This window comes from Lepidochelys kempii, chromosome 1 (assembly GCF_965140265.1).
Source record: "Lepidochelys kempii isolate rLepKem1 chromosome 1, rLepKem1.hap2, whole genome shotgun sequence".
Classification (NCBI taxonomy): Eukaryota; Metazoa; Chordata; order Testudines; family Cheloniidae; genus Lepidochelys; species Lepidochelys kempii.
The window spans coordinates 340545766-340571663 of record NC_133256.1 but is presented as its reverse complement, the minus strand read 5'-3'; the positions used below and the strand labels follow the sequence as shown (position 1 = coordinate 340571663).

Genomic DNA, 25898 nt, shown 5'->3' with positions numbered 1-25898 from the left:
ATCTAGCCAATTTTCTGCCCACCTTATAGTCTATTCATCCAGCCCATACTTCTTTAACTTACTGACAAGAATACTGTGGGAGACAACGTCAAAAGCTTTGCTAAAGTCAAGGAACATCACGTCCACTGCTTTTCCTTCATCCACAGAACCAGTTATCTCGTCGTAGAAGGCAATTAGATTAATCAGGAATGACTTGCCCTTGGTGAATCCATGCTGACTGACTGTTTCTGATCACTTTCCTCTCCTCTAAGTGCTTCAGAATTGATTCCCTGAGGACCTGCTCCATGATTTTTCCAGGGACTGAGGCGAGGCTGACTGGCCTGTAGTTCCCTAGATCCTCCTTCCTCCCTTTTTTAAGGATGGGCACTACATTAGCCTTTTTCCAGTCATCGGGACTTCCCCTGATCGCCATGAGTTTTCAAAGATAATGGCCAATGGCTCTGCAATCACATCCGCCAACTCCTTTAGCACTCTGGGATGCAATGCATCCAGCCCCATGCACTTGCGCACGTCTAGCTTTTCTAAATAGTCCTGAACAACTTCTTTCTCCACAGAGGGCTGGTCACTTCCTCCCCATGCTGTGCTGCCCAGTGCAGTAGTCTGGGAGCTGACCTTGTTCGTGAAGACAGAGGCAAAAAAAGCATATCCCCCCTTAGTCATCTCTTTTTTTAAGCTGAAAAGTCAGTCTTATTAATCTCTCCTCATATGGAAGTTGTTCTAGACCCGTAGTCATTTTTGTTGCCCTTCTCTGTACCTGTTCCAATTCCAATATATCTATTTTTTTTGAGATGGGGCGATCATATCTGTCCACAGTCTTCAAGATGTGGGTGTACCATGGATTTATATAGAGGCAATGTGATATTTTCTGTCTTATTATCTATCCCTTTTCTGATGGTTCCTAGCATTCTGTTAGCTTTTTTTGATGGCTCCTGCGCATTGAATGGATGTTTTCAGAGAACTATCCACAGTGACTCCAAGATCTTTCTTGAGTGGTAACAGCTAAGTTAGACTCCACCATCTGAATGTTGGGATCACTTACTCTCAACTTTAGACGGCTTTGCCAGTAATGCTTATGCGTCAGAGACCCCTCTGCTTTGGAATCTATTCCCACCGTTGGTCCAAACTATGCCAGTCCTGTTGATCTTCAAGCTACACTGAAAGGCCTGTGTCTCCATGCATGGTCCTGTGTATTATCTAAAAGTACTATCACCCCTATGCAATCAAAAATCAGACTTAAATCATGAGAGCTTGTCATAAATATAAAGAGAAGGGTAAACACCTTTAAAATCCTTCCTGGCCAGAGGAAAAACCCTTTCACCTGTAAAGGTTAAGAAGCTAGGATAACCTCGCTAGCACCTGACCAAAATGACCAATGAGGAGACAAGATACTTTCAAAAGCTGGGGGGAGGGAGAAACAAAGCCCCTCTCTCTCTGTCTGGGTAATGCTTTTGCCGGGGACAGAACAGGAATGGAGTCTTAGAACTTAGTTAGTAATCTAGCTAGATATGCGTTAGATTCTGATTCCTTTAAATGGCTGATAAAATAAGCTGTGCTGAATGGAATGTAGATTCCTGTTTTTGTGTCTTTTTGTAACTTAAGGTTTTGCCTAGAGGGATTCTCTATGTTTTGAATCTGATTACCCTGTAAGGTATTTACCATCCTGATTTTACAGAGGTGATTCTTTTTTACTTCTATTAAAATTCTTCTTTTAAGAATCTGAATGCTTTTTCATTGTTCTTAAGATCCAAGGGTTTGGGTTTGTGTTCACCTATGCAAATTGGTGAGGATTTTTATCAAGCCTTCCCCAGGAAAGGGGGTGTAAAGGTAAGAGGGGATTTTGGGGAAAAAGACGTTTCCAAGCAGGCTCTTTCCCGGTTATATATCTGTTAGACGTTTGGTGGTGGCAGCGATAAAGTCCAAGAGCAAAAGATAAAATAGTTTGTATCTTGGGGAAGTTTTAACCTAAGCTGGTAAAAGTAAGCTTAGGAGGTTTTCATGCAGGTCCCCACATCTGTACCCTAGAGTTCAGAGTGGGGAAGGAACCATGACAGATCTTTAGAATCTTTATTTGCCTTCTGGTGTTTTGAGCCTTCAGGGGTCACATTTTCAGGCTTTTTCCCCTAACTATGAGGGCTAGAAATTTATGAAAGTAAAATCTGTCTATTAATCACAAGATTCTGAGAGCTGGGGCTCTAAAAACACCAAATTGCAAGACTCAACAAAATCACGAGTGGGCAACGCTAGGAGAGAAGTAAAATACCTGAGGTCCACTCAGTGGTGGTGGGGAAGGTTAGGAAATAACTTCCCATATGGACAGATTATGCCATAATTGTTGATTACAAGGGTTCTTTGCACCTTCCTCTGGAGCATTTGGTAGTGGCTACTGTTAATGTATTACAGGATTAGATGGACTTCTGTCTGATACAGTGTGGCAAATCGTCTGTTCCTGTCAACAAAATCTCCTACCTTATGGAAAAATGCAGAGGGTGTGGCTTGACTAGTAGTTGGAACCCAAGGTTAGGAGTCTGGCTACCCAGATCTCCAATCATTACCACTGCTGGTACTTATTATGACATATCTATATTGCCTTGGCATGCAAAGAGTGCAATCAAGGTGGCTTTGCCTACAGACTTCCTATCTGACTTTGGATAAATCACTGAATTTCCCTGTGCCCCAGTCTCTAGAACAAGGATACTCTTTACAAACCTCAAATAACTTATCCTTGCTCCTCTACTGTGAGGGTGAGTAAAGCATTTCTGAGAGCCTCCGTTGAAAGTTGAGGACAGAATTTCCCAGCGTCACTTACTTCCCTGTTCCATGCTTGCAGATCTCTGCAGGTATCATGATAAGATTCCTAGTGATGAACCCTGGTGCAGGTTTTGCACAAACACATAATAAGATGGTGCTTACCCCCCCCCAAAGAGTTTACAACCAACGTATAAGAGAAGAGACAACAGGTGGATGGGGGAGTACAAGAAAATGAGACAGTGTTCAGTGGCATGATAGGCAGCGGTTTCAGCAGATACCTATTTTGAATCTTCTAATGTTTTGAAAAGCAAGTAGATTGCAGAGCCTAAGTACAGTGGCTTCAAGGTAGCCGGTCTTATCCCCACTTTAAGGCCTGTTCAGACTCCTTCTGTCATCAGCTTAGTAACTACTTGACCATTGCTAATATAATTAATAATCATGCCTAGCTACTTCAGCCGGCACGTCTAGTACATTGATAAGAGTTCAGCTATTAGAGTTCACCGTATATCCCCTAGCAATATCTTCTCTAATGGGATTATACATCACGCTTATTCACTGATGCTCACGTGTGTTGGTATCCTGGTGACATGGCATCACCCAGCCTCCCACTAGATGGCACTATCCATCAATCTATCACTGAAGGCTCAGCTGGAGTACACCCCTGGGAAATGGGATGAGAGGGGGGGCAACAGTTTTTTTGGTAGTTGTAGTGTCTGAAACTTTCTGACCTGGAAGGAAAACAATCACTGACTCCAAATAACTGTGTTGGGGTCCCCCTTCAAGCTGGCAAAGCTTTTCAAAACAAATGGCCTGCTGTGATCCATCTTAGAATCATAGAAGATAAAGGTTGGAAGAGACCTCAGGAGGTCATCTAGTCCAATCCCCTGCTCAAAGCAGGACCAACACCGACTAAATCAAGCAGGACCAACACCAACTAAATCAGACCAACTTCTGTGTTTAATTACTGACTTTCTCTTTAGAATAAACTTCCTGATTCATATGACTTAGTTGGAAGGCCATAGTTTTTGGATCTGATGCTATACTCACTGCTTTCAGATTGTCAGGTAGTTACCATTTGTACTGGGACCTAGGGGCCATAACACATTCTGCTAAGCACCACACAAACATCGACTCGGACAATTTCTGTAAGCTCTTTGGGATATCGACTTTGCCCTTTCTGAGACCACCTTACAATGCTTGTGTCGCCATGTACAGTACAAGCCAAAACAATCTTGACAAACAGTTTTTCCAGTCCAAACGTGCCTCTAGCCCATTACTACCTTGGAACGTATCTGCACAGAGCCCCCCCCCCCCCCCCGGATGATAAACGTGGGAGCAGAGATAAGTGGCTGGGCTAGAAATGAATTTCTGCAGTTGTTCGATAACTTTCAGTCTTCATCAATAGGAAAATCACTGAGAATGGCCTCCTCCTCTGGGAGTTGTGGGAGGAAGCACAAGAGCGGTATGTGCCAGCCAGCCCGAAGACAGACAGACACACGTATGTCTGTCTAACTTCTGGTGTGCAGTTGAAGTAGATGGCTCAAAACTCCAGTCACTGGGGGGTACGTGAGTGTGAGGCACTTCTGGAGACCTTTGCAGTGGAACCACCTTATGGAAAGCAGGCACCTCAGATGAGGTAACACGTTTGAAGCCAGCTTAGCACAGCTACGGACATCAGCTTCTCAACTGCAACATCCATCTGTATTTGAGGAAGTCTTTCTCCATCTCTCCCTGATCCTGCTGCTTTCGCAGGTTCTCCCTATGCTAATGTAACTCCCTCTCCCTCCAGGGCTGACAAGGGAAGCATAGTGATGTAGTCTGTGTGCATGAGCACTCTCTGAAATGAACGCAAAATCCCATTACCTGTGCCCAGACAAGTGTTGATCTGCACTACAACTGCATCTTGCATCCACTCCACCCTTAACCTAGTTCTCTTTTCCAGGAGAGTCTCAAGTGAGAATCTGTGTATCGCTGCGGCCTTTGTTTATACATGAGAAAGGAATGTTGGCAAGGGGTTACAATACCAGGCTAGGAGTCTGGAGAAATTCAATATATTCCTAGCTCTGCCACTGACTACTGGTGTGACCTGGGGCCAGTCACTTAAGCTCTCTGATTTAATTTCCTCTCTTTAAAACAGGATGTGGATACCTATCTCACAAGTGGACCGACATGCTCTTGGGCCTGGTCTACGCTACATGGTTAGGTCGATGTAAGCTGCCTTACATCGACCTAGCTGTGGGAGTGTCTTCACTTAAGTTTGGCTACCACCGATTGTAAATGCTTCTCTGTGCTGATTTTAGTAACACCAGCTTGATGGTTATTGGCCTTCAGGAGCTGTTCTGCCATGCCCCTGGTTTAGTTCAGGATATCGCTTCCGTCCTGTGGCAGTGACGTGTTTTAAATACAAACCCCTCCGCTTTCAGACTTGGGAGACGTGAAAACGAAATTGTTCTTATCAAGATGAACTTGCCCGCACTGTACATGCTGCATGCTCAGTCGCAGTCAACCATTTGTTAACTCCTATTATGCACGAGTTGGATAACATATTGATGATGGCTCCCATGACTTAAATCAAGCTTGTAGCTTTAAAATGTTACTTTCCATTTTTTGGAGGTTTATAGTGCTAAAATTCACTTCCTTTTGGAGTGGGCCAGGTGTCTGTCTCTCTTCTGAATCATTTTTCTCACTCCCAATTAGAAACCATCTTTAACTGACATTTAGGAACTTAATAGGGTAACAGTGGTAATCCGGTCACCATCTCTGAGGCTTAAAGAGACTACCAGGAGCTAGGAATGGGAATCAGAAGTTCTATGCTCAGATTAGACTGATAAAATCCTAGACGTCCGAGGTAACCCAGTGCAGCCAGCTGCCACTGTAGGGTTGTCTGCTAAAGTCCAGTTTTTTGTGGCAAGAAATACTGCGCTCACATCCTTCATATCCTTGAAATTGCAGTGCTATGTTTAAAAGTAGGCAAGCTAATAACAGCACGCACCTGGGGTCAGCGGCATGCCTGACTCCGAGTGGCAGAGCCTGAGCCAAGCTAGTGAGCATATTTCTGGTGTTAACTGTCTGGTAGTTTTATAGGTGTATCATCAGTTCTCGTGTCTCTACTCATGCTCCAGCTTGCAAAGCTCAACTGGATCCCGTGGCTTGGCTCTGAGTCTCCCGTCTTGGCCAAATCTAAATGGTAGACTCTAGGCCAGGGGTGGGTAAACTTTTTGACCTGAGGGCCACATCTGGGTATGGAAATTGTATGGCGGGCCATGAATGCTCATGAAATTGGGGGTTGGGGTGCGGCTCTGGGTGGGGGTGCGGGATGAGAGGTTGGGGGTGCAGGAGGGTGCTCTGGGTTGGGACCAAGGTTTGGAGGGCAGGAGGGGGATGAAGTTTGGGGCAGGGGGTTGGGGTACGAGAGGGGGTCGAGGCATGAGAGGGGGTCAAGGGTGCAGGGTCCAGGTGGCGCTTACCTCAAGCAGCTCCCAGAAGCAGCGGCATGTCTCCCCTCGGCTCCTACACGGAGGCGCTGCCAGGCAGCTCTGCGTGCTACCCCATCCACAGGTGTTGCCCTTGCAGTTCCCATTGGCCGCGGTTCATGGCCAATGGGAACTGCGGAGGCAGCGCTTGGGGCAGGGGCAGCGTGCAGAGCCCCCTGGCTGCCCCTACATGTAGGAGCCGGAGGTGTTGGATCATATTAAAGAAGTTCTGTATTAAAATCACAAATGAGTTTGATTCCCCATAGTTTAAATTCCAGGGTATTACTAATTAAAAGGTCTCTTGGTTTTTGGTACTGTTTCTCTCCCTCTGTGTGTGAAACTTGCAAGCTGCTAATTGTGTTAGTACATTCTAAGACAGAGTCTGTTCTCTAAGCAATTCACAGAGAGAGAGACTCAAAGCAATACTCTAACAACAGAAACAGCACCCAGAGACTCCCCGCCCTTTTGTTGTATTAACAATTGTGATTAAAATAGAGATAGAGGATGTATGTGGATGGATGCTTGGTGTGGATAATAACTGAATGATCAGGGAGGTGCCAGCCTAAGAATCCAGTGTCCATCGGCTGAAGAAGGCGTCAAGTGGAAATAACCAGAGGACCCCCGGAGGGCAGACTGGAATCCACCCAACAGCCTCAAGAATGGGAGAACCAAAGAACAAGATAACATCTTGGAGCCGTCAGGAATGTGCTATCTGCTGATTGATTCAGCAACAGCATGATGAAGCAATTCCCATAGACTGCCATAGGAAGAAATTCCTATAAAAATAGACTCTAAAAAGTGAGAACTTTGGGGTCTGATTCTGCAAACCAACTTCCAGGAGCATCAGATGAGCATCTGACAAGGCCCTGCTCCCTCCTCATGTCCAGGCCACCTGGCCAGTGGCTTGGCATGAGCAACTCTAAGGCTGGTAACTATGATAACAACCTTGCAGAACCTGTGTGTGTGTGTTTGTATGAATGAATGTGTGAATAAATATGAGATTGAATGGAATGTTATAACTAGAACTAACTGCTTACTATGATTCTTTCTGTATTCACAGTAAATGTGGTATTTTGCCTTTTTCCCTTTAATAAGATCCTGCTGGTTTTTATTTTATTGGTATAACAGAGTGGGGACATGCCACTGCTTCTGGGAGCTGTGCGGAGCCACAGCATGCATGGAGCAGGGCAAGCCCCTGACCCTGCTCCCTGGCTGGAGCGCCGGAGCAGGGAAACCCCTGGATGCCGCTTCCCAGCGGGAGCTCGAGGGCCAGATTAAAACATCTGAAGGGCCGGATGTGGCCCCCGGGCCATAGTTTGCCCACCCCTGCTTGAGGCTCTCCCCATGGTTCTCATGTGACCATTGTCGCATTTGTTAAAGTCTACACTAGATTGCTTAAATGTATGGGTAACCCTTTTATCCTAGGTTAGAGAAGGCCTTGGTGTGTCTTGGGCTGAGTATAACAGAGGCAAAACAGACTCTAAAGAAATATCAGGGTTTGTCTTAATCAACCTACCTTCTAATCTTGCTGCTTAGTCCAATTATACAGTAGGGTCTCATTTCCTTGTAATTCCGCCCTTTAATTGTCTGTCTTTACAGTAAAGCGCTTTCAGGAACCAAAAGAAGAGAGGCGTCCCTGGAGGATATGGTGAGAAATAGCTTTTTTTAAAAGCTCTGAACTAAGGGGAATAGATTCTGTCTCTCCGAACGGCTTTTTATGTTTACTCTGATAATTAATGGGCTTCTAGGTCCTTCCTGTTCCTAAATGTTTAACGTGGAAACCGTGAACAGACTGAAATTCTCGGTGGTGTTACTTCCTATAACGTTCCCATCACAGTATGGATGAAATTAACTGCACTACTGTAATCCTCAATGCTGCGGTGTATTTGGCCCTGTTCAGTACCTTTTACTGTTAGTTGAGAAGTCTCCAGGCATTACCAGCTCACTAACAACTCATTAGCTCCAGAAAGCTTTATGCAGTTCCCAACATACCGTTGGTTACGCTGCAGTGAGAGCCAAGTTAAAAAGCCTGTTACACCTGTGCATTTGTAGCTAAGAGCTGTATAAGCAGGTCTAATATCAAGGACTGAATGGCCTCATGGCCATGCAGGAGAACCTCTCATCACTAAGATACCAGCTGAAATCCGCCCAGATCAGTAGTAACCAAAAGATTTCACAGTCTCATGTCATCTCACATGGGCTCTGAACAAAGTTGGTGATTCAGTCCCGTTCCCAGTATACAAATGGGAAAACCACCATCACAGTTGGCACTGACTTTCTTCTTGCTGGCAGTCTCAGGCTGAATGGGCTTATGTAGGCTGAATGCTCCTGCCCCATCCCCACCCTGTTTCCTAATAGCGCCCTCACTAATGCTGCATTCAATGTGCTGGGGGCTCATGTCCAGTGAACTCTCTGAAGTGAATGTTTGGTAATGGTGTAAATCCATGAGTCGCGCGTGCTGCTCCTTGTGGGGGTGGGTTTTTCAAAAGCACTTGGCACCGGCCTACCTCTGATCCCATTTACTTCAGTGAGGGCTTCTGGGAATCCCTCCTGTGGATTACAAAAGCTCTTTGTGCCAGGCTTGATTTGAGGTCCCCACCTTCGCAAGTGTGATTCGTGTGCCAGCTAATACTCTACTGCTGCTATAGGAAAGGTTGTTGCATCTATTCTTTTCAGGTTTTATGATACCTCCAAGCAAGCAATAGGTGCCCTCTTCATCCATTTTGCTAATGTTTTCCTGTCGGGTCATACTGCAGAAGATCCCTGCTCTCTGTGAGTATAGCAGTGTGCTTGTGTAACCCACACACCTTCTGGGTGTGGTGTTCTGTCCCATCTAGTGGCACTGAGACCACTTAGAGATTAATGAGTTTGCTCTACAGCCTTAGCTAACAGCTGGTTGGCTTTTAGCTCATGAGGTAGAGGCTTATGCACTAAGCTCCAGAGGTCCCAGGTTCGATCCTTCCCGCCGACGCCCAGGGTCTATCGGTGTTACGCTTGCATTAATGTTCTCTAGTTGGGACTGGAGGAATCTAAATGCACTTGCATCTATTGTCTCTACTATAGAAACAGACACTGACTTAGATCCTCTGAATGCTGTTCATTCCGATCTACCAGTCTGTGTTTCTCATCTGGGTGGAGGCATCTGGGGCATCCAGAGTATCTGGCACTCCACTGGAAGTGCAAAAATGAACGGGCAGCTGCGCTCCTGGAGTGCCGATGCAGTTGTCTGGGAGGCAGTGCTGTCCGGTGGCTGAGATTCTGGAGATAGGGGCTCTGTGGTCAGCTCTGATACTGACTTGCTGTGTGACCTGTTTGGGGCAGGAGAGGGAAGGTCTTCCCAGTCCTTGTACAGTGTCCATAGGTCTCAGAGTAAAGTGCCATACACATATTGATGGATAATATATTTGTACATTGTAATTGCATTTGGCACATATGCAAGCTAAATGTGTAATTGTCTCTTGCACGTCTGACGTTCTGAAATCAGGCCTTATAGAGGAGAATCCTAGTTTAAAATGTCTGCCTTTACCTGTGCTGTTAGTACTTCATACTATTAAAGCCGTAAAGGTGTGTTGAAATCTGTTACTCTTGTTTTTCCATCTGGTTTTCATTCAGTGTCACTTTCTGGCTCTCCTGCACTAGCGTTTGCATTCACACTATTGTTGAAGGCTGGGGGAGGGGTGTAAATCAAAAGAAAGAGTTTGCCTTTCTTTTACCACAAATCCTTTATTCATACTAGACTTAACTCCTCCTCAGTGGTTTTGACTAACTCCATTAGAATTCTTGGAAACTTCTCTGGCCTTTGGTATACGGGAGGTCAGACGAGACGATCACTTTGGTCCCGTCCGGCTTTAGAATCTCTGAAAACCCAGCTATAGCCTTTGAAAAAACAAAAACAAAAAACACTTGCCTCAGAAAAAAATTGGTAGTATCTCTTTAAATGGTGTTGGCCCAAAGTTGAACCTACGATTCTAATAGAGTATCTGCAAAGTCTGTGATTCTTTATAGTTTAAACAAAAAAGCGCAGCAGAGCTCTGTTCCCCCCGACTTCCTTAACATATATGTCAGTGTTCGGTAGGGTTGCCAACCCTCCCGCTTCGCCGGGAGTCTCCCGGAATCGGGCTCTATCTCCTGGAGGTTACTGAAGCCAGTCCGGGTGATTTTAGCCCACTTAAAGTCTGGCGGTGCAGAGGGGCTAAGGCAGGCTCTCCGCATGCCCTAGGCCCAGCGGCTCCAGGAAGCAGCCAGCACGCCCCTGCGGCCACCGGTGGGGGCAGGGGGTCTCCACATGCTGCCCTTGCCTACAAGCACCATTCCCGCAGTTCCCATTGGCTGGCTGCTTCCGCGAGCCACTCGAGGCCAGGGCAGGCAGGGAGCCTGCCTTAGCCGCGCTACACCGCCAACCAGAAGCCACCCGAGGTAAGTGCTGCCCAGCCAGAGCCTGCACCCCTGACCCCCTCTGCACCCCAGCCCAGAGTCTCCTCCTGCACCCAAACTCCCTCCCAGAGCCCACACCTCCACACTCCCTCCTGCACCCCAACTCCTGGCCCCAGCTCTGAGCCCCCTCATGTACCCAAACTCCCTCCCAGAGCTTGCACCCCAACCTTCTGCCCCAGGCTCAGCCCCCTGCCACACTCCGAACCCCTCGGCCCCAGCCCAGAGCCTGCACCCCCTCCCGCAACTCAACCCCCTGCCCCAGCCCAGTGAAAGTGAGTGAGTGTGCGAGACGGAGGGAGGAGGGGATGGAGTGAGTGAGGCAGGGCCTTGGAGAAGGGGGGTCCTTAGGGAAGGGGCAGGGTGTTTGAGTTTGTGTGATTAGACAGTTGATAACCCTAATGTTAGGGACTATAGAAATACTTACATCCATGTAATCTGAGCCCTGAACAAGGTAATTTAGTGTCTCAAGGCTTTGTCCATGGACTCTGTGTCAGAAAATATACAAAGCCTAGTCCCCAATCCTCTAAAAATCTTAAGCACATGTGCAACTTTAAAACATGTATGAGGCTACTGAAATCCCAGAGAATTACTCTTAACACTGAGTAACAGTGCAGTGATAAGCCAGTGTGTATGGGGAGGGAAGATTTGCTAAAGTGTTCCCACGGTGGTTATAGATTAAAAGATGGAAAGATTAGATATTGAAATATTCATTAATTGGGCTTTATCTTAAGGCACTCTTTGGGGTTCTGAAAAGAAAATCTCACACCGTTCATGACTATACAATAAATCAAAACTGGATACTGATTTCCTAAATGCCACAGAAGATATTCTCAGGCTAATTTGATCCTGTAATATATCATGAACAGAATCTTCTTAGAACTTTACAGATGAGTTGTGGGAGGAGAGGGAGGTGCGGGGGAACAGGGGAGGCATTGGACCCAATTCTCCGTTCATTTGTGGCTTCTCACTTATATAGATTCTATGCCAACAGCACTGTTGGCTTTAATGCAGTTATTTCATTGTCTCACCAATATACAGGGAAGGAGAATTGGGACTGCTGAATATAATGAAGCTCGTCTTATCTGAATGGGGATTTCCAAAGTATCTATCAGAATCTATTCTGATTCCCTGGGAGCTAAGAACCCAGCTGAGCCTGAATCTTCAAGTGTTACACAGGGTGTTTTCTCCCCTCTCTGTTAGCTACCTAATGAATTTCATCCTCGATGCCACACTGGGGATGCTGCTGATCTGGTTCGGTGTGAAGGTTGTCTCCTGGCTTGTGGAGCATCGGAAGTACACATGCCTAGCCTTTGGAGAGTATGGTAGGTGTAGGACAACCCGATCCTCTTCCTTTCCCTCCAATATTTCTATATCATCTTTGCACAAAAGACACAGCAAGTTCACACTTCTGATGTTTACTGGAAGATTCAGGCTAATGAAACTAACACTGGGTGCATTCAAAGAAGATACTTTAATACTTAGATATAATACTTAGTCCTGCCTAGAGTGCAGGGGACTGGACTAGATGACCTCTCGAGGTCCCTTCCAGTTCTGTGATTCAGATGAATAGTTAATTCTCAGAGGTACCTGTCAGTCATAGCAGTGTTTCTCAAACTTTTGTACTGGTGACCCCTTCAACATAAGAAGCCTCTGAGTGCGACCCCCCCCCCAATAAATTAAAAACTCTTTTTTATATATTTAACACCATTATAAATACTGGAGGCAAAGTGGGGTTTGGGGTAGAGGCTGACAGCTCGCAACCCTCCACCCCATCCCCCAGGTAATAAACTCATGACTCTCTGAGGGGTCCTGACCCCTAGTTTGAGAATCCCTGTGCTAGAGATTAGCTTTCATATTAAAAATGTCATGAAATCATTAGGTAACAAATAGATCAGTATCCACAAGCTCTTCCTACTCAGCAAAAGTAAAAATTTCACTCTCCAACTCATTGGTGAGGCACCCATTCAACCTGCCTCTCTAGGAGAATACGTAAGCCTTTTCAGCACATTCTAAATGTTGGCTACTCAAGGTTGCTTTGCACTTGGATGGAGGAAGTGTTTTGAATCAAGGATCCTTAGCTGGAAATGCCCAGCCAGCAGTCTCATCCATTTGGGGTTGCATAGGTCCTAAAGAATAGAATCCGGCCCCAAAACTCTATTTCTAGATCATGGATTCAGAAATTACTTAGTGTATTCCTGATATTCAGTTTGAAGTTCTGAGATTCTACCATCATCCTTCCTTTATTTCATCCCCTGCTTTGGGATCTGTGAGCCTGGTTTTTTTAAACATTTCCACTAGAGGGTAGCACTTGTCTTTCTAAATAGAAGATGAAGTTAAGGGAGTACAGTACTTCTGTCTTTCGGAGGGGGAAGACCAAAAAATAATTCTTCCCTACTGCTTTGAAAAGATTGGGGGCTTTTTGTGATCTTAAAGACCCACTGAAACTTCAGCATGTCCTACAGAATTCCTTCTGTTCCTGAACCATTCCATCAGTAAAAGCTACATTCTCACTTTCCCACCCCCTAAAGGTTTAATTATTGGGGATATTTTAATGAAAACAGGATTGACTCCTTTCCCCCCCCCCTTTGCTTTTCATCTGGTAATCTAAGCAATTAGCGTTTGATCCAAAGTGAAATCAGTGTAAAGACTCCCATTGACTTGAACTTTGGATCAGTCCCTTGTTTAGTGCTTCACATCTTGAAAGTGCTGTACAAATAAACTAATCCTGCAAGGTTAGGTTCCTTCCGATAGAAACCAAGAGAGAGCTAGTTTAAACGGACTTGTTTAGTCATGATTCTTCCTGAAACGGGTGTAAGCTTTCAGAAGCGTCTAATGTCGGTTAGAAAAACAGGCATAGGTGGGGGTGAAGTGTGAGATTTGTATGTCTCAAAGCAACCTTCTTTATGGAAGCTGTGTTAGAGAGCTCATACTTTTGTAAACACAATCCCAGATTACCCTGCAGTTGTGCCTCTTGTAGCTAGTTAGTGCATCTAATATCCATCCTTCTTCCCTACAGCATAAAAACCTTTCATCTGGGATCACGGTTCCCAGCCAGATGGCTGCAACCTCCTCCTTTTTGGACCTCTAACCACTCATCTTCACCCTTCCAATTGACACACACAGATAGCAGCCAAGTTACATTCTTGCCCAGATCACTGTCTTCAGACGTTGTGGAGAGTTAGGTCTTCCAGAGGGATTTGAATGGAGAGAGTATAGCAGTGCTGTGAACTTCCTAAGGCAGGGCAGTTCTTGCCTAGGCAGTGGCATGGGAGGTTTGGAGGTAGCTGCTGGAGAAGCAAAGGACAAAATGGTCGAAGAGTTATGCAGGGCCTTGAAGACAAGAAGCCTGATCTTTGATTTGGTGAGCCAATTCAAAGTGGGGAAGGTCATCTGGGCAAGAATGTAACTTGGTTGCTGTCTTTTTGTGTCAATTGACAGATGAGTGGTTAGAGGGCCAAAAAGGAGGAGGCTGAAACCATCTGGCTGGGGGATGTGACCCTGGATGAAAGGATGGTGGGTGGTTGTTTTTGTGGGGGGTCTGTAGGGAGAAAGAAGGATGGATCTTAGATATACTAACTAGAGCAAGAAGTGGCAGTAGTTTGACGTGGCCTGGATGGTTGGGACATTGAGGGGCAGAGTGACATTCTTGTGTATATAATTGAAACAAATGCTTTAAACTTTCTTGGTATTTTAAACTAAAAATGTATTTTCTCCCCTGTGTGAAGTTCCATGTGAGTGCTTGGCTCTTCAAGAAATTCAAGCGTTTCCCTTGGAGACAGCAAGTGGGAGTCTGGTGTGATGGTAGAAAAGTAGGGGAAGAATCCATATCCCTGGCTTGATTCCAGACTCTGCACCAAACTTGTCAGCATTATTGTAGCTTCCAAACCGGACTGGAGGTTGTCTAATGGTAACTAAGCCAGGGTGCCAGAGTTCTGTTCTCCCAGCCCTGCCATTGTTACTTTGAACCAGTCGCTCAACCTCTCTACCAAATTTTTTTCATATTGGGGCACTCTCTAGAGAGAGACCTTGAGCCAATAGGGGTATTGAGGCTTTATTCAGTGTTTGGCTTGCTCTGAGATCTTGGCATGACATCACTGGGGAGAAACTTTATAACATATTTGGTTCTGAAATTAATAAAAAGATCCATGGCTTTCACAGCAAAAGAGTGACTTGTTTTGGTAGTTCAAGCCACGCTTCTGGAGAGAGAGGTTAAAACTTTATAAAGAAACTTCATTAATCCTCTGCAAGATTCTGAAGAGTCCCTAGTCTCTGATTGCCAGAAGGTGGGAATGGGTGACAGGGGATGGATCACTTGATGATGACCTGTTCTGTCCATTCACCTGGCACTGGCCACTGTCGGAAGACAGGATGCTAGGTTAGATGGACTATTGGTCTGATCCCAGTATGGCCATTCTTAGTTCTTAAGATTAGTTAAAGCTTTGTTAATATGGGTGAAAACTTCCCTGTGTTTTCTGTTCAGCTTCAGGCATGGAGGAGGGAGCAGAAGCTGCTTTTTAAAATTAAGCCCAGCTAGAGCAAAGTCCTCTTTGCTTAGAAGGAAGAATGCCAGTTGGCTAACCAGGAGAACAGCTAGGTGCCATCTATTATCTGGCTTGACTGATTTTTTGTTAGCTGTTCCTGGCTCCTCCATGCTTTTGGAAAATAACAACTCTTAGGGGACTAAAATCTTTTAACAATGACCTGAGACATTGGAGATCAAATTTCGGTGGATTGCGGGCTTGATTGGGAAATTGCTGGATCCTTAAGAGCTGCTCTTGCTTTGTGTAAAGTGAAACAGATTGCTGCAGCTGCACTCCTCTTCCACGGAGAAGCAACACCATAAGGAGCACCTGTCCAACCTTCTGTCCAACCTGTCCTGTCCAAATTCCAGTTGTGGTTTCCCCCTGGAATATCGTTGAAGTACAATCTGTCCTCTCCCTGCCTAGTGCTAAAACCTCAGCCTTCTTCAGGCTTGGGGAAGGTAACCTAAGTCTAAGGCTCTGTTTTCACTAGAAATGCTGCCATGGTAGCGCTGCAGTGTAGACACTCCCTGCAGTGACAGGATGGGGTTCTCCCATTGCTGTGGTTAATCCATCTCCCCAAGAAGCAGGAGTTAGGTCAACAGAACAGTTCTTCCGTAGACCTAGTGCTGTCTACACCTGGGCTTAGGTCAGCTTAACTACATTGCTCAAGAGTGTGGATTTTTCTTAACTTTTTTAGTGTAGACCTCGCCTGAGCTAAATACAAGTTGGGACAAATTGTTAAGCATAAGGAACCCATGCATGCTGTGGGAGATCACTTAAAATGAAGTGGGCGATCAGGGGTTTGCAAGCAATAGGGAGCCATGCTGTGCCGGGCACCTCAGACTCGCACGAAATCATGGTTCCTACCCCAAAGAGCATAGTCTCAAATAGACAATGTGCTAACAAAGAACTGGGGAGAGGGAACAATGAATAAGTGCCGTGCTCAAGGTGTAAGTTAGTACGTTGCATGTCAATTTTGTTTGAAAATATTTTTTACATCCCTTCTCACCTGTTCATCCCCCTCCCTATATCCTCATCCCCCTCCTATAGATGTCCTTCAGTTTTCTCTCCAGGAAGGAGGGCTTGAGTGGATATTTCTGGGATATGAACCTGCAGTTCCAATGACTCTAGAGGTTCTAAGCATGATGATTCAGTCAGTTTGCTGGCTGGAGATGTAAAGACATTCTGGTCAGAACCCTATTGAATTCGGCTGGTCAAAGTTAGTTGTAGGAGAGCATGCTCCGTGCCAGCTGTTGAGTTTAACTGAGGACCTGTGTGGGATGCTTTTGGGCCTGTTGTCATGGTATTTATACAATATTTCCATAACAAGTGTTCCCACGTCCTGGGCAGCCAAGGGAGAGCTGTCTGTTAGTGCTTAAATCTTACCAAAAATATCCAGATGCTGTGGGGAAGGGGGCTGACTTTGCATTCTAGCTCACTACTCCTGTATGTGGGGGAAAGTGAGTGGGGGGGGGAAACCCTAATAGTCCAACACTACCAAAGGCCTGATCTCTCACTGCCTTGCCCCTCCTGGCAGCATTTCCATCTGGGCAAAGCGGGTGTGAAACTGGAATTCTGCACTTGCAGGCACCCACTGTGCCCGGGTGCAGATGCCTCCACAAGGCACAGGGCACTGGAGAATCACTGTAATGCATGGGACTTAAACTGGTATTAACTCCTGCAGTTGTATGATATGAAAACTGAAGTACAGCTCTATTCTCAGTTCAGTTACCAGTGGTTCAAGAGAGGGGTCTGAACTGGAGCAATGGATCCAGGGCCCTGCCCAATCTCAGTGTGATCCAGTGCCCACTGAAATCGGGCCTCAGACTCTATCCATATTCATGTTGGATTGGGCCTGCCTGGCACCCTTGTTGGCAGTCTTGCCAGATGCTAAGGGTGATGAAAATCTGCTCTGATAGGTGGCACCTGCGCCTTGGCTATGAGTCGTATTGAGGCAGCCTATGCGAGAGGCTTGTACGTTGCTGCCCTTGATCCTGTGGTTAAATAAGATGTTCTTCTCCAGAGCTGACAAGCCAGCGCTCTCCATCCGTGTTGTGTTCAATTAAATGTTACCTTTAAATGCAAACGTACTTCCAGCAGAATTATTACTGTATCTCTTTGTACGCTACTCTAGAGTATTCAAACCATCACCCTCTCAATTTCCATTTGCCTTCTGGCTTCTATATAGCTATTGGGTTTGCAGTTAACCCTTTTGTATATGCTCAGTGCACATATGGCTTCATAAAGGCAGCGAATAAAGCTATCAGACAGGGATGTATGGGGTTTGCTGACAGCTCAGTGCAGTAGAAGCCACATGGATTAAAAGTAATTCTGTTGTGTGGTAATGGCTTGGAGTGAGAGTAGCACCGCTGCTCATGAGGCATTCAAGCTTTGCAAGCTACCGGGAGGCTCTCACCCCCAGCACAGCTGGAACACATGAGACATGAGGAGGAGGACATTCCTGTACCATGGAGAGACGTGAGTGAAGACTCAGGGGACTACAGCAGAGAAGATGGTGTATGCTTTCTTCTGACACTTGCTAGCTACAGTGCAAGAATATCTTTGAAGCCTTTTATACACAGGATTGGAATTGAATGTTTGCTCAGGTCAGATGATCACCTCTTTCCAGTGTCTCCAGGAGGTGAGTCTGGCTTTATGGGACTTGCGAGGAGGCTATCTGGGCCTGTGTCCGAGGGAGCAGTGCGTGGGTCTGAGGATCCATAGAATCACAGAATATCAGGGTTGGAAGGGACCTCAGGAGGTCATCTAGTCCAACCCCCTGCTCAAAGCAGGACCAATCCCCAATTTTTGGCCCAGATCCCAAATGGCCCCCTCAAGGATTGAACTCACAACCCTGGGTTTAGCAGGCCAATGCTCAAACCACTGAGCTATCCCTTCCCCCAGCCACTCAGCCATGCAGCCACTTAAGAATAACCATAAAACAGTTTGACATTTACCCCAGGCCAATGAGATATTTTGGCACTGAGCAGCCTCTTGTTCCTAGGAGACCAAACTCCTGCGAAGCACAACTCCAAAACCCCCAGAGCCTCTGGGCAGAGGATAAAAACAAACGCATGTCTAACCCTGAAACTTCTTTATGCTGAAGAACCGATTGTTCCTCTGTTGCATTAAAACTTTTTTCCTCAGTTTTGAAAATAAAATGAAGAACATGGAAGAGAAGGGACAAAACAGCCACACCTGTTGCTTGGAACATCTCAGTAGTGGGGTCTGTGCCTCTTTGACAGCTCTTCTGTTGACTTGTGCAGGCGTTAATACCAAATCCCCTGTGGCTCACTCTCTCTCCTCCTGTTGGTGGTCACAGATACAAAGTGTCCATGCTGATTTTGTTGGACTGATCAGTATTGATCTCAATGAGGAGTTGACCAGCCTACGGGCTCTTGTGGAAGTGGGTGAGAAGACTCACTTGGGGGATTTCTTGGCTCACTAAGAAGTCTCAAAAGCTGGCAGCACAAAAGCTTCCTGCCCAGACCCCACACTGCGTGGATTTACTGTTCGCTCTTCATATTCTTCTGGGAAACGATTTATCTACTCATTAAGTTTGACACATGAGTGTTAACCATTTGCTGTTGGCATCATTAAGACTTTTTTGCATCTGCCAGTGGCCAGTAGGTGTGAGATTCTGCATTGTTCTAGCCTTGCTATTGAATTTGTGTGTGCAGGAGAGAGGAGGCAGCTTTCCCAGCAGTATCCATGCTATATGAATGACGTGCTGCGATCTAGATTTCCCTGTAGTCTGACACAAATGCTGTAGCTTGCACTCGCCGAGGCCGGCAAAGGTAGGGACCTGTGTAATGTAAGCTCCGATAGGATCAGACTGAATCAGGTGTGACTGGGGATGAGGGCACTCTGTGTATGTCCTGAGTTTGCCACCGTTCCTTGCAATCTCAGGGGTTGTAATGGATCCATTGTTTCTCCTAGATTCTCAAGTATCAACTGTGGCATATAATGCGTTTCGCCCGTCCCTCCTCCCCACCCCATCTATAGTTCAACTTGGAGGCTGCACTGTTTCTGTGGCTGTGGAATCTCAAGGTCTGATTATAATGTGTTCTATGTGAAAAGCATCTGGAGCCTTTAGCTAAAGCAGAATGCAGCATCTTGCCCATTGATTAAAGCAGTCTGCGCTCAATGACCTATGGCTCTGAACTAGGTGCCTAGAGTCTCCTGTGTGTGCTTAGGAAGGTGTTGGGTGCCAGTCTGTAAAGCCTGAGTAGTTTGGGACCCAGTTATCTGAGAGGTGAGATCCATCACAATGTGTGGCACTGTAGATCAGAAGAAAAGAAGGGGTTCTGTGATGCCCGTTTAATGATTCTTGTAATATTGGCACTCTTCCTTGCCAAATAGGACTCGGACGACCAAGTCACCTCACCTAGCAGCCCAATGGGCACCTGATCACTTCAGCTGATTGCTTCCCCAGGCTAGATTTGAGCTCACGGCTGAAAATGAGAAGATCTAAATTCCATTGACAGAGCCAGTCAACCATGCAGCCACTTACGAAAATCCATAAAACAGTTTGACGTTTACCCCAGGCCAATGAGATATTTTGGCACTGAGCAACCTCTTGTTCCTAGGAGACCAAACTCCTGCGAAGAACAACTCCAAAATCCCCAGAGCCTCTGGGCAGAGGATAAAAACAAACGCATGTCTAACCCTGAAACTTCTTTATGCTGAAGAACCGATTGTTCCTCTGTTGCATTAAAACTTTTTTCCTCAGTTTTGAAAATAAAATGAAGAACATGGAAGAGAAGGGACAAAACAGCCACACCTGTTGCTTAGAACATCTCAGTAGTGGGGTCTGTACCTCTTTGACAGCTCTTCTGTTGACTTGTGCAGTCGGTATGTGATGGAGAATAACGACGTAAAGGGTAACCATGCCGGCAGTGTTGCATTGAGATCACCGGGCTAGAGACTTGAGGCATCCACAGTGGAAACCCTGAACCAGGCAAAACTTGCCTGATTTAAACTCTGGCCCGGCTTATTGAAAGTTTCGGGAGTCCAGGCCAGTGTCTGATATCGCAACATAACCAAAAGGTGCAGTGCTGTCTGTTTCCAGTGTGACTGTTGGGTTTTGCTTTGAGGTTTTTTTGGATCTGTTTGTTTCTCTCAGAAATGCCAAAGTGAAGAGCAGGTTTGCAAGGCCACGTGGCTCAAACTAGCTGAGTTTTGCACAGCTCTAGTTAAAGGGTTTAGGCAGCCTCAAAGTAAACACAAGGCTTAGTCTGGTCTCCGCCTTATTCTCTTCCTATTCTACATGAAGGAAAATGACTTCCCCAATTTCTGTGTGGCTCTGCAGTCCGCCCGTACAAGTACCATATCAGACTGTTTTGTTCTGCAGTGATAGCTGGAAGCTTTTGAGGAGGGATAAAACTAGCATCCATTCTCTGGGACTATATGTTTCCCTGTGGTGACTGAATCTGTAGCTAAATTTCCTTATCTCTGCCTCTTAAGGACTTTCACAAGAGGGGATGGATGGAGAGGTAGTATGGTTCAGTGGGTAGGGCACTGAATCTGGGATTTGGGAGAGCTGGATTCTATTTCTTCCTCTGTCACTGACCTTGGGCAAGTTCTTCTACTTGGTGACTCGACAGGGTATAAGCGCTTTGAGGAAGAGACTAGGCACTACAGCACAATGGGATCCTGACTGCAGTTGGGCCCTGTCCAATGTATTATTTATATTAGGACATCGACATGCAAGATCGGGGTATAATTCCTGGGTGTCATGCTGTCTGGAGTGGCTCACGACTGTGAGTGCCTACCTCAGGACGGCCTGTCGGAAAACAGGGCAGATGCCCAAGCCTGGTGGTGTGTTCTGTAATCAGACTTCACCAAGGCAGTGACAAATGTGAACTCCTGGATCACTATGCCAGTCTTACCATGGAGTTACAGACAGTCCCCTTAGATTCTCCAATCTATCTTGCCACCCAGACAAACTGGACTTTGTGATAAAATGGTCACTTGCACCCAAAATCACATCACATTTAGGTCGCTTCCAGTCCCAAAAGACCAGTCACTTACCCCAAATCAATTGATACTCTAGATCTTACACCAAAGACAATAGTGGTGGCCAAATCTATAGTAAACTAACTTAAGGTTGATTTAGCTAACAAAAGGAAATGAGAGTTATTGAGAGATGAAAGCAGGTAGAATATATGCACAGGTTTAATTCCAAATGGTGGCAGTGATGTAATAATGCCAGTTTCCCAAAAGTTTTTTCTGGATACCCAGATTGTCTCTGGATATCTCCACGTTGCATCTGGTACACTTCCTTGGAAGAGTCCAAACAGTTCAGAAGTGTAAGATCTTTACAAGTATGGATTCAAGGAACTTTTCACAGAAAACAAGCTGGCAGTGTCACTACCCATGTGGCCTTTCACTTTGATGATAGAAAGTGAGGAATGCATTTTGAGCCTTTGACCTCTGATCATCGCCCAAAATGGCCACTTTCCTTGAAATTAGCACTTTTCTGTTAAAGTTCTTCTTTTGCATTCTACAAGGCTTCTTTCTCCTTTGATGGGTTATTTAGTTACAGGAATAAACACAATGTGAATGTTTGCTCCTACGTTATAACAGGATACAGATAAGTGAAAACAATGCAAGTAACATCCCACCAGTTTTCATGAAGTTTAAACACCAAATACCCTTTTTACATTTAACCATCACTTTGATCTATACTAATGCACACGGGAATTGGCCTGGGACTCTGGCATGAGCTGGCACCTGGTCTGCCAGCATCACACATCTGTGAATATGGCCCAGATTTCCTGTGTGACTTTGGCGAAGTTGCCGAATCTATTCTATGCCTCAATTCATCTGTAAAATGTGGATACTACCCTGCCTCCGGGGTGTGTTAAAGGATGAAAGACTAATGTCTTTGAGGTGGTCACAGTGATTGTAAGATAGTGAGATAGTAAGGCTTAAAAACAAATCTATACAAACCCCAACCTGGCCAGTATGGTTTTGCTTCTGCTGCTGCTGAAGATATTTGGGTTTAAGTTTCCTTTCTTTCAACCCAGCTTTGTACAGTGCATCTAGAAAGTACTATGCAACAAATTCATAATGCTGAATTAGTATTTTGATCGCTCTCCCGCAGGTACGGAGATAAAGTGCTCTTAGAGTGAGCAGGCCTTCTTTATAAATAGGCTTGGCAAACAAGAAAATCATGAAGAACAGCTAGCTGAATTTTTCAAGTGGAACATGAGAGAGGAAAAACCTGAGCAGATTTCAAAGCCAGGAAAAGGCTGGAATTTGGTTTGAGTTTTGGGCAAAGATTTAGGTTGGCTGTTACTCCAACCTGCCTTAAGAACAGCCATACTGGGTCAGACCAAAGGTCCATCTAGCCCAGTATCCTGTCTTCTGACAGTGGCTAATGCCAGGTGCCCCAGGGGAAATGAACAGAACAGGTAATGATCAAGTGATCCATCTCCTGTCTCCCATTCCCAACTTCTTGCAAACAGAGGCTAGGGACACCATCCTTGCCCATCCTGGCTAATAGCCATTGATGGACCTATCCTCCATGAGTTTATCTAGTTCTTTTTTGAACCCTGTTATTTTCTTGTCCTTCACAACATCCTCTGGCAAAGAGTTCCACAGGTTGCCACTGTGTTGTGTGAAAAAATAATTCCTTTTCTTTGTTTGTTTTAAACCTGCTGCCTATTAATTTCATTTGGTGAGCCCCACAGTTCTTATGTTACAAGAAGGAGTAAATAACACTTCTTCTCCTGTCATAGAATCATAGAATATCAGGGTTGGAAGGGACCTCAGGAGGTCATCTAGTCCAACCCTCTGCTCAAAGTAGGACCAATCCCCAGTTAAATCATCCCAGCCAGGGATTTGTCAAGCCTGACCATAAAAATATCTAAGGAAGGAGATTCCACCACTTTCCTAGGTAACACATTCCAGTGTTTCACCACCCTCCTAGTGAAAAAGTTTTTCCTAATATCCAACCTAAACCTCCTCCACTGCAACTTGAGACCATTACTCCTCATTCTGTCATCTGCTACCACTGAGAACAATCTAGATCCATCCTGTTTGGAACCCCCTTTCAGGTTGCTGAAAGCAGCTATTAAATCCCTCCTCATTCTTCTCTTCCGCAGACTAAACAATCCCAGTTCCCTCAGCCTCTCCTCATAAGTCATGTGTTTCAGTCCCCTAATCATTTTTGTTGCCCTCCGCTGGACGCTTTCCAATTTTTCCACATCCTTCTTGTAGTGTGGGGCCCAAAACTGGACACAGTACTCCAGATGAGGCCTCACCAATGTCAAATAGAGGGGAATGATCACGTCTCTTGATCTGCTGGCAGTGCCCCTACTGATACATCCCAAAATGCCATTGGCCTTCTTGGCAACAAGGGCACACTGCTGACTAATATCTAGCTTCTCGTCCACTGTAACCCCTAGGTCCTTTTCTGCAGAACTGCTGCCTAGCCATTTGGTCCCTAATCTGTAGAGGTGCATTGGATTCTTCCATCTTAAGTGCAGGACTCTCCAGTTGTCCTTGTTGAACCTCATCAGATTTCTTTTGGCCCAATCCTCTAATTTATCTAGGTCCCTCTGTATCCTATCCCTACCCTCCAGCGTATCTACCTCTCCTCCCAGTTTAGTGTCATCTGCAAACTTGCTGAGGGTGCAATCCACACAATCCTCCAGATCATTAATGAAGATATTGAACAAAACCAGCCTCAGGACCGACCCTTGGGGCACTCCGCTTGATACCGGCTACCAACTAGACATGGAGCCATTGATCACTACCTGTTGAGCCCAACAATCTAGCCAGATTTCTATCCACCTTATCGTCCATTCATCCAGCCCATACTACTTTAACTTACTGGCAAGAATACTGTGGGAGACCATGTCAAAAGCTTTGCTGAAGTCAAGGAACAACATGTCCACTGCTTTCCCCTCATCCACAGAGCCAGTTATCTCGTCATAGAAGGCAGTTAGGTTAGTCAGGCATGATTTTCTGTAGGTGAATCCATGCTGACTGTCCTGATCACTTTCCTCTCTTCTAAGTGCTTCAGAATTGATTCCTTGAGGACCTGCTCCATGATTTTTCCAGGGACTGAGGTGACTTTACTGTCCTTGCTAGTAAAGATGAAATGTAGATTGTGAAGCTGCTTAGCACCTGCTACATTTAAAAAAAAGACGGTCACTTGTGGTAAGATAACAATCAGTGGTATTGCACAGACTCCTGCTGGACAGTAGGGAAAGAGTGAGCAGACAGTCACGCTGTCCGGAGTAGTTCACAACTGTGAAGGACAGCCTCAGGGCAGACAAACTGGTGGTGTGTTCTACCATTAGATTTCACCAACCCAATAACAAATGGGAACTCCTGAAGCACTCTGAGCCTTACCATAGAGTCACAGGTAGTCCCCTTGGGCATGCCCATCTGTCTTGCCACACAGGCAAGCTGTGCTTAGTGATAGTTATTTGCTGTGCACCAAAGATCACAAAATGGTTTCGAGGTCTGGAAAACGAGCAATGAGGAGAGATTGAAAAAACTGGGTTTCTTTAGTCTGGAGAAGAGAAGACTGAGGGCGGACAGGATAACAGTTTTCAAGTACATTGAAGATTGTTACAAGGAGGAGTGAGAAAAATTGTTCTCATTAACCTCCTAGAATAGGACAGGAAGCAATGGGCTTAAATTGCACCAAGGGAGGTTTAGGTTGGACATTAAGAAAAACTGTCTAACTGTCAGGGTGGTTAAGTATTGGAACAAATTGCCTAGGGAGGTTATGGAATTTCAGTCATTGGAGGATTTTAAGAACAGGTTAGACAAACACCTGTCAGGAATGGTTTAATTATTACATAGTCCTGTCTTGAGTGCAGGGGACTGGACTAGATGACCTCTCGGGAGGTACCTTCCAGTCCCACACTTCTATGATTCTATAAAATATTTGGGTTGTTTCCAGTTCCAAGAAACCAGTCACTTTAACCCCAGATCAGTTATACCTCAGGACTTATGCCAAAGACAATATTTGTAGCCAATCCTATAGTAAACTAAGGATTTATTAACTAGGAAAAAGAAATGAGCGAGTTATTTACAGGTTAAAGCAGGCAAACATATAGTCACAAATGAGTTACAGTCTATGGTTCCAAACGGTGACAGAGTTGTAGCAATCTGTCAGCTCTGAGTATCCTTTAGGGCCCACCCAGGTTGACCCCCACTGCTGTTTTGTAGCTCAAGCTCTGAGTCCAAACACCCAAAGAGCTGAAAGCTTGTCTTGTCAGCTATTTTTATTTCCTCCTTCCGCAATTCAAGCTGGTGGGACCAGTCTTTTTGCAGGTAGCCTCTTAATGGGTGTGCAGGGACAATTAATAAAATCTTTGCATTGTGATGTTTGCATTGTGTTTCAAGTTGCAGTGGGGGAGGTTCAAGTTGAAGTGGGGGAGGTTTAGATTGGATATTAGGAAAAACTTTTTCACTAAGAGGGTGGTGAAACACTGGAATGCGTTACCTAGGGAGGTGGTAGAATCTCCTTCCTTAGAGGTTTTTAAGGTCAGGCTTGACAAAGCCCTGGCTGGGATGATTTAACTGGGAATTGGTCCTGCTTTGAGCAGGGGGTTGGACTAGATGACCTTCTGGGGTCCCTTCCAGCCCTGATATTCTATGATTCTATGATTCTATGTCCCTAAATGGCCCATTTAGTTTTGATAGCCCTTCCAGATGGGCCAGAGGTAATACCTCTCATAGGGATTTAGCACTT

General features: G+C 45.6%; 1 protein-coding gene across 4 annotated transcripts in view; it reads left to right on the top strand.

Annotated features, from left to right (window-relative positions):
• LOC140906948 (store-operated calcium entry regulator STIMATE-like) overlaps nucleotides 1-25898 on the top strand; it is a 67642-nt gene that overhangs the window by 23467 nt on the left and 18277 nt on the right. For all 4 annotated transcript variants that reach the window (XM_073331920.1, XM_073331928.1, XM_073331937.1 and 1 more), the window contains exons 2-4: nucleotides 7821-7869; nucleotides 8898-8993; nucleotides 11856-11977. In XM_073331920.1, the coding sequence (XP_073188021.1) occupies nucleotides 7821-7869; nucleotides 8898-8993; nucleotides 11856-11977 (267 nt within the window). The remainder of the gene's footprint in view (nucleotides 1-7820; nucleotides 7870-8897; nucleotides 8994-11855; nucleotides 11978-25898) is intronic.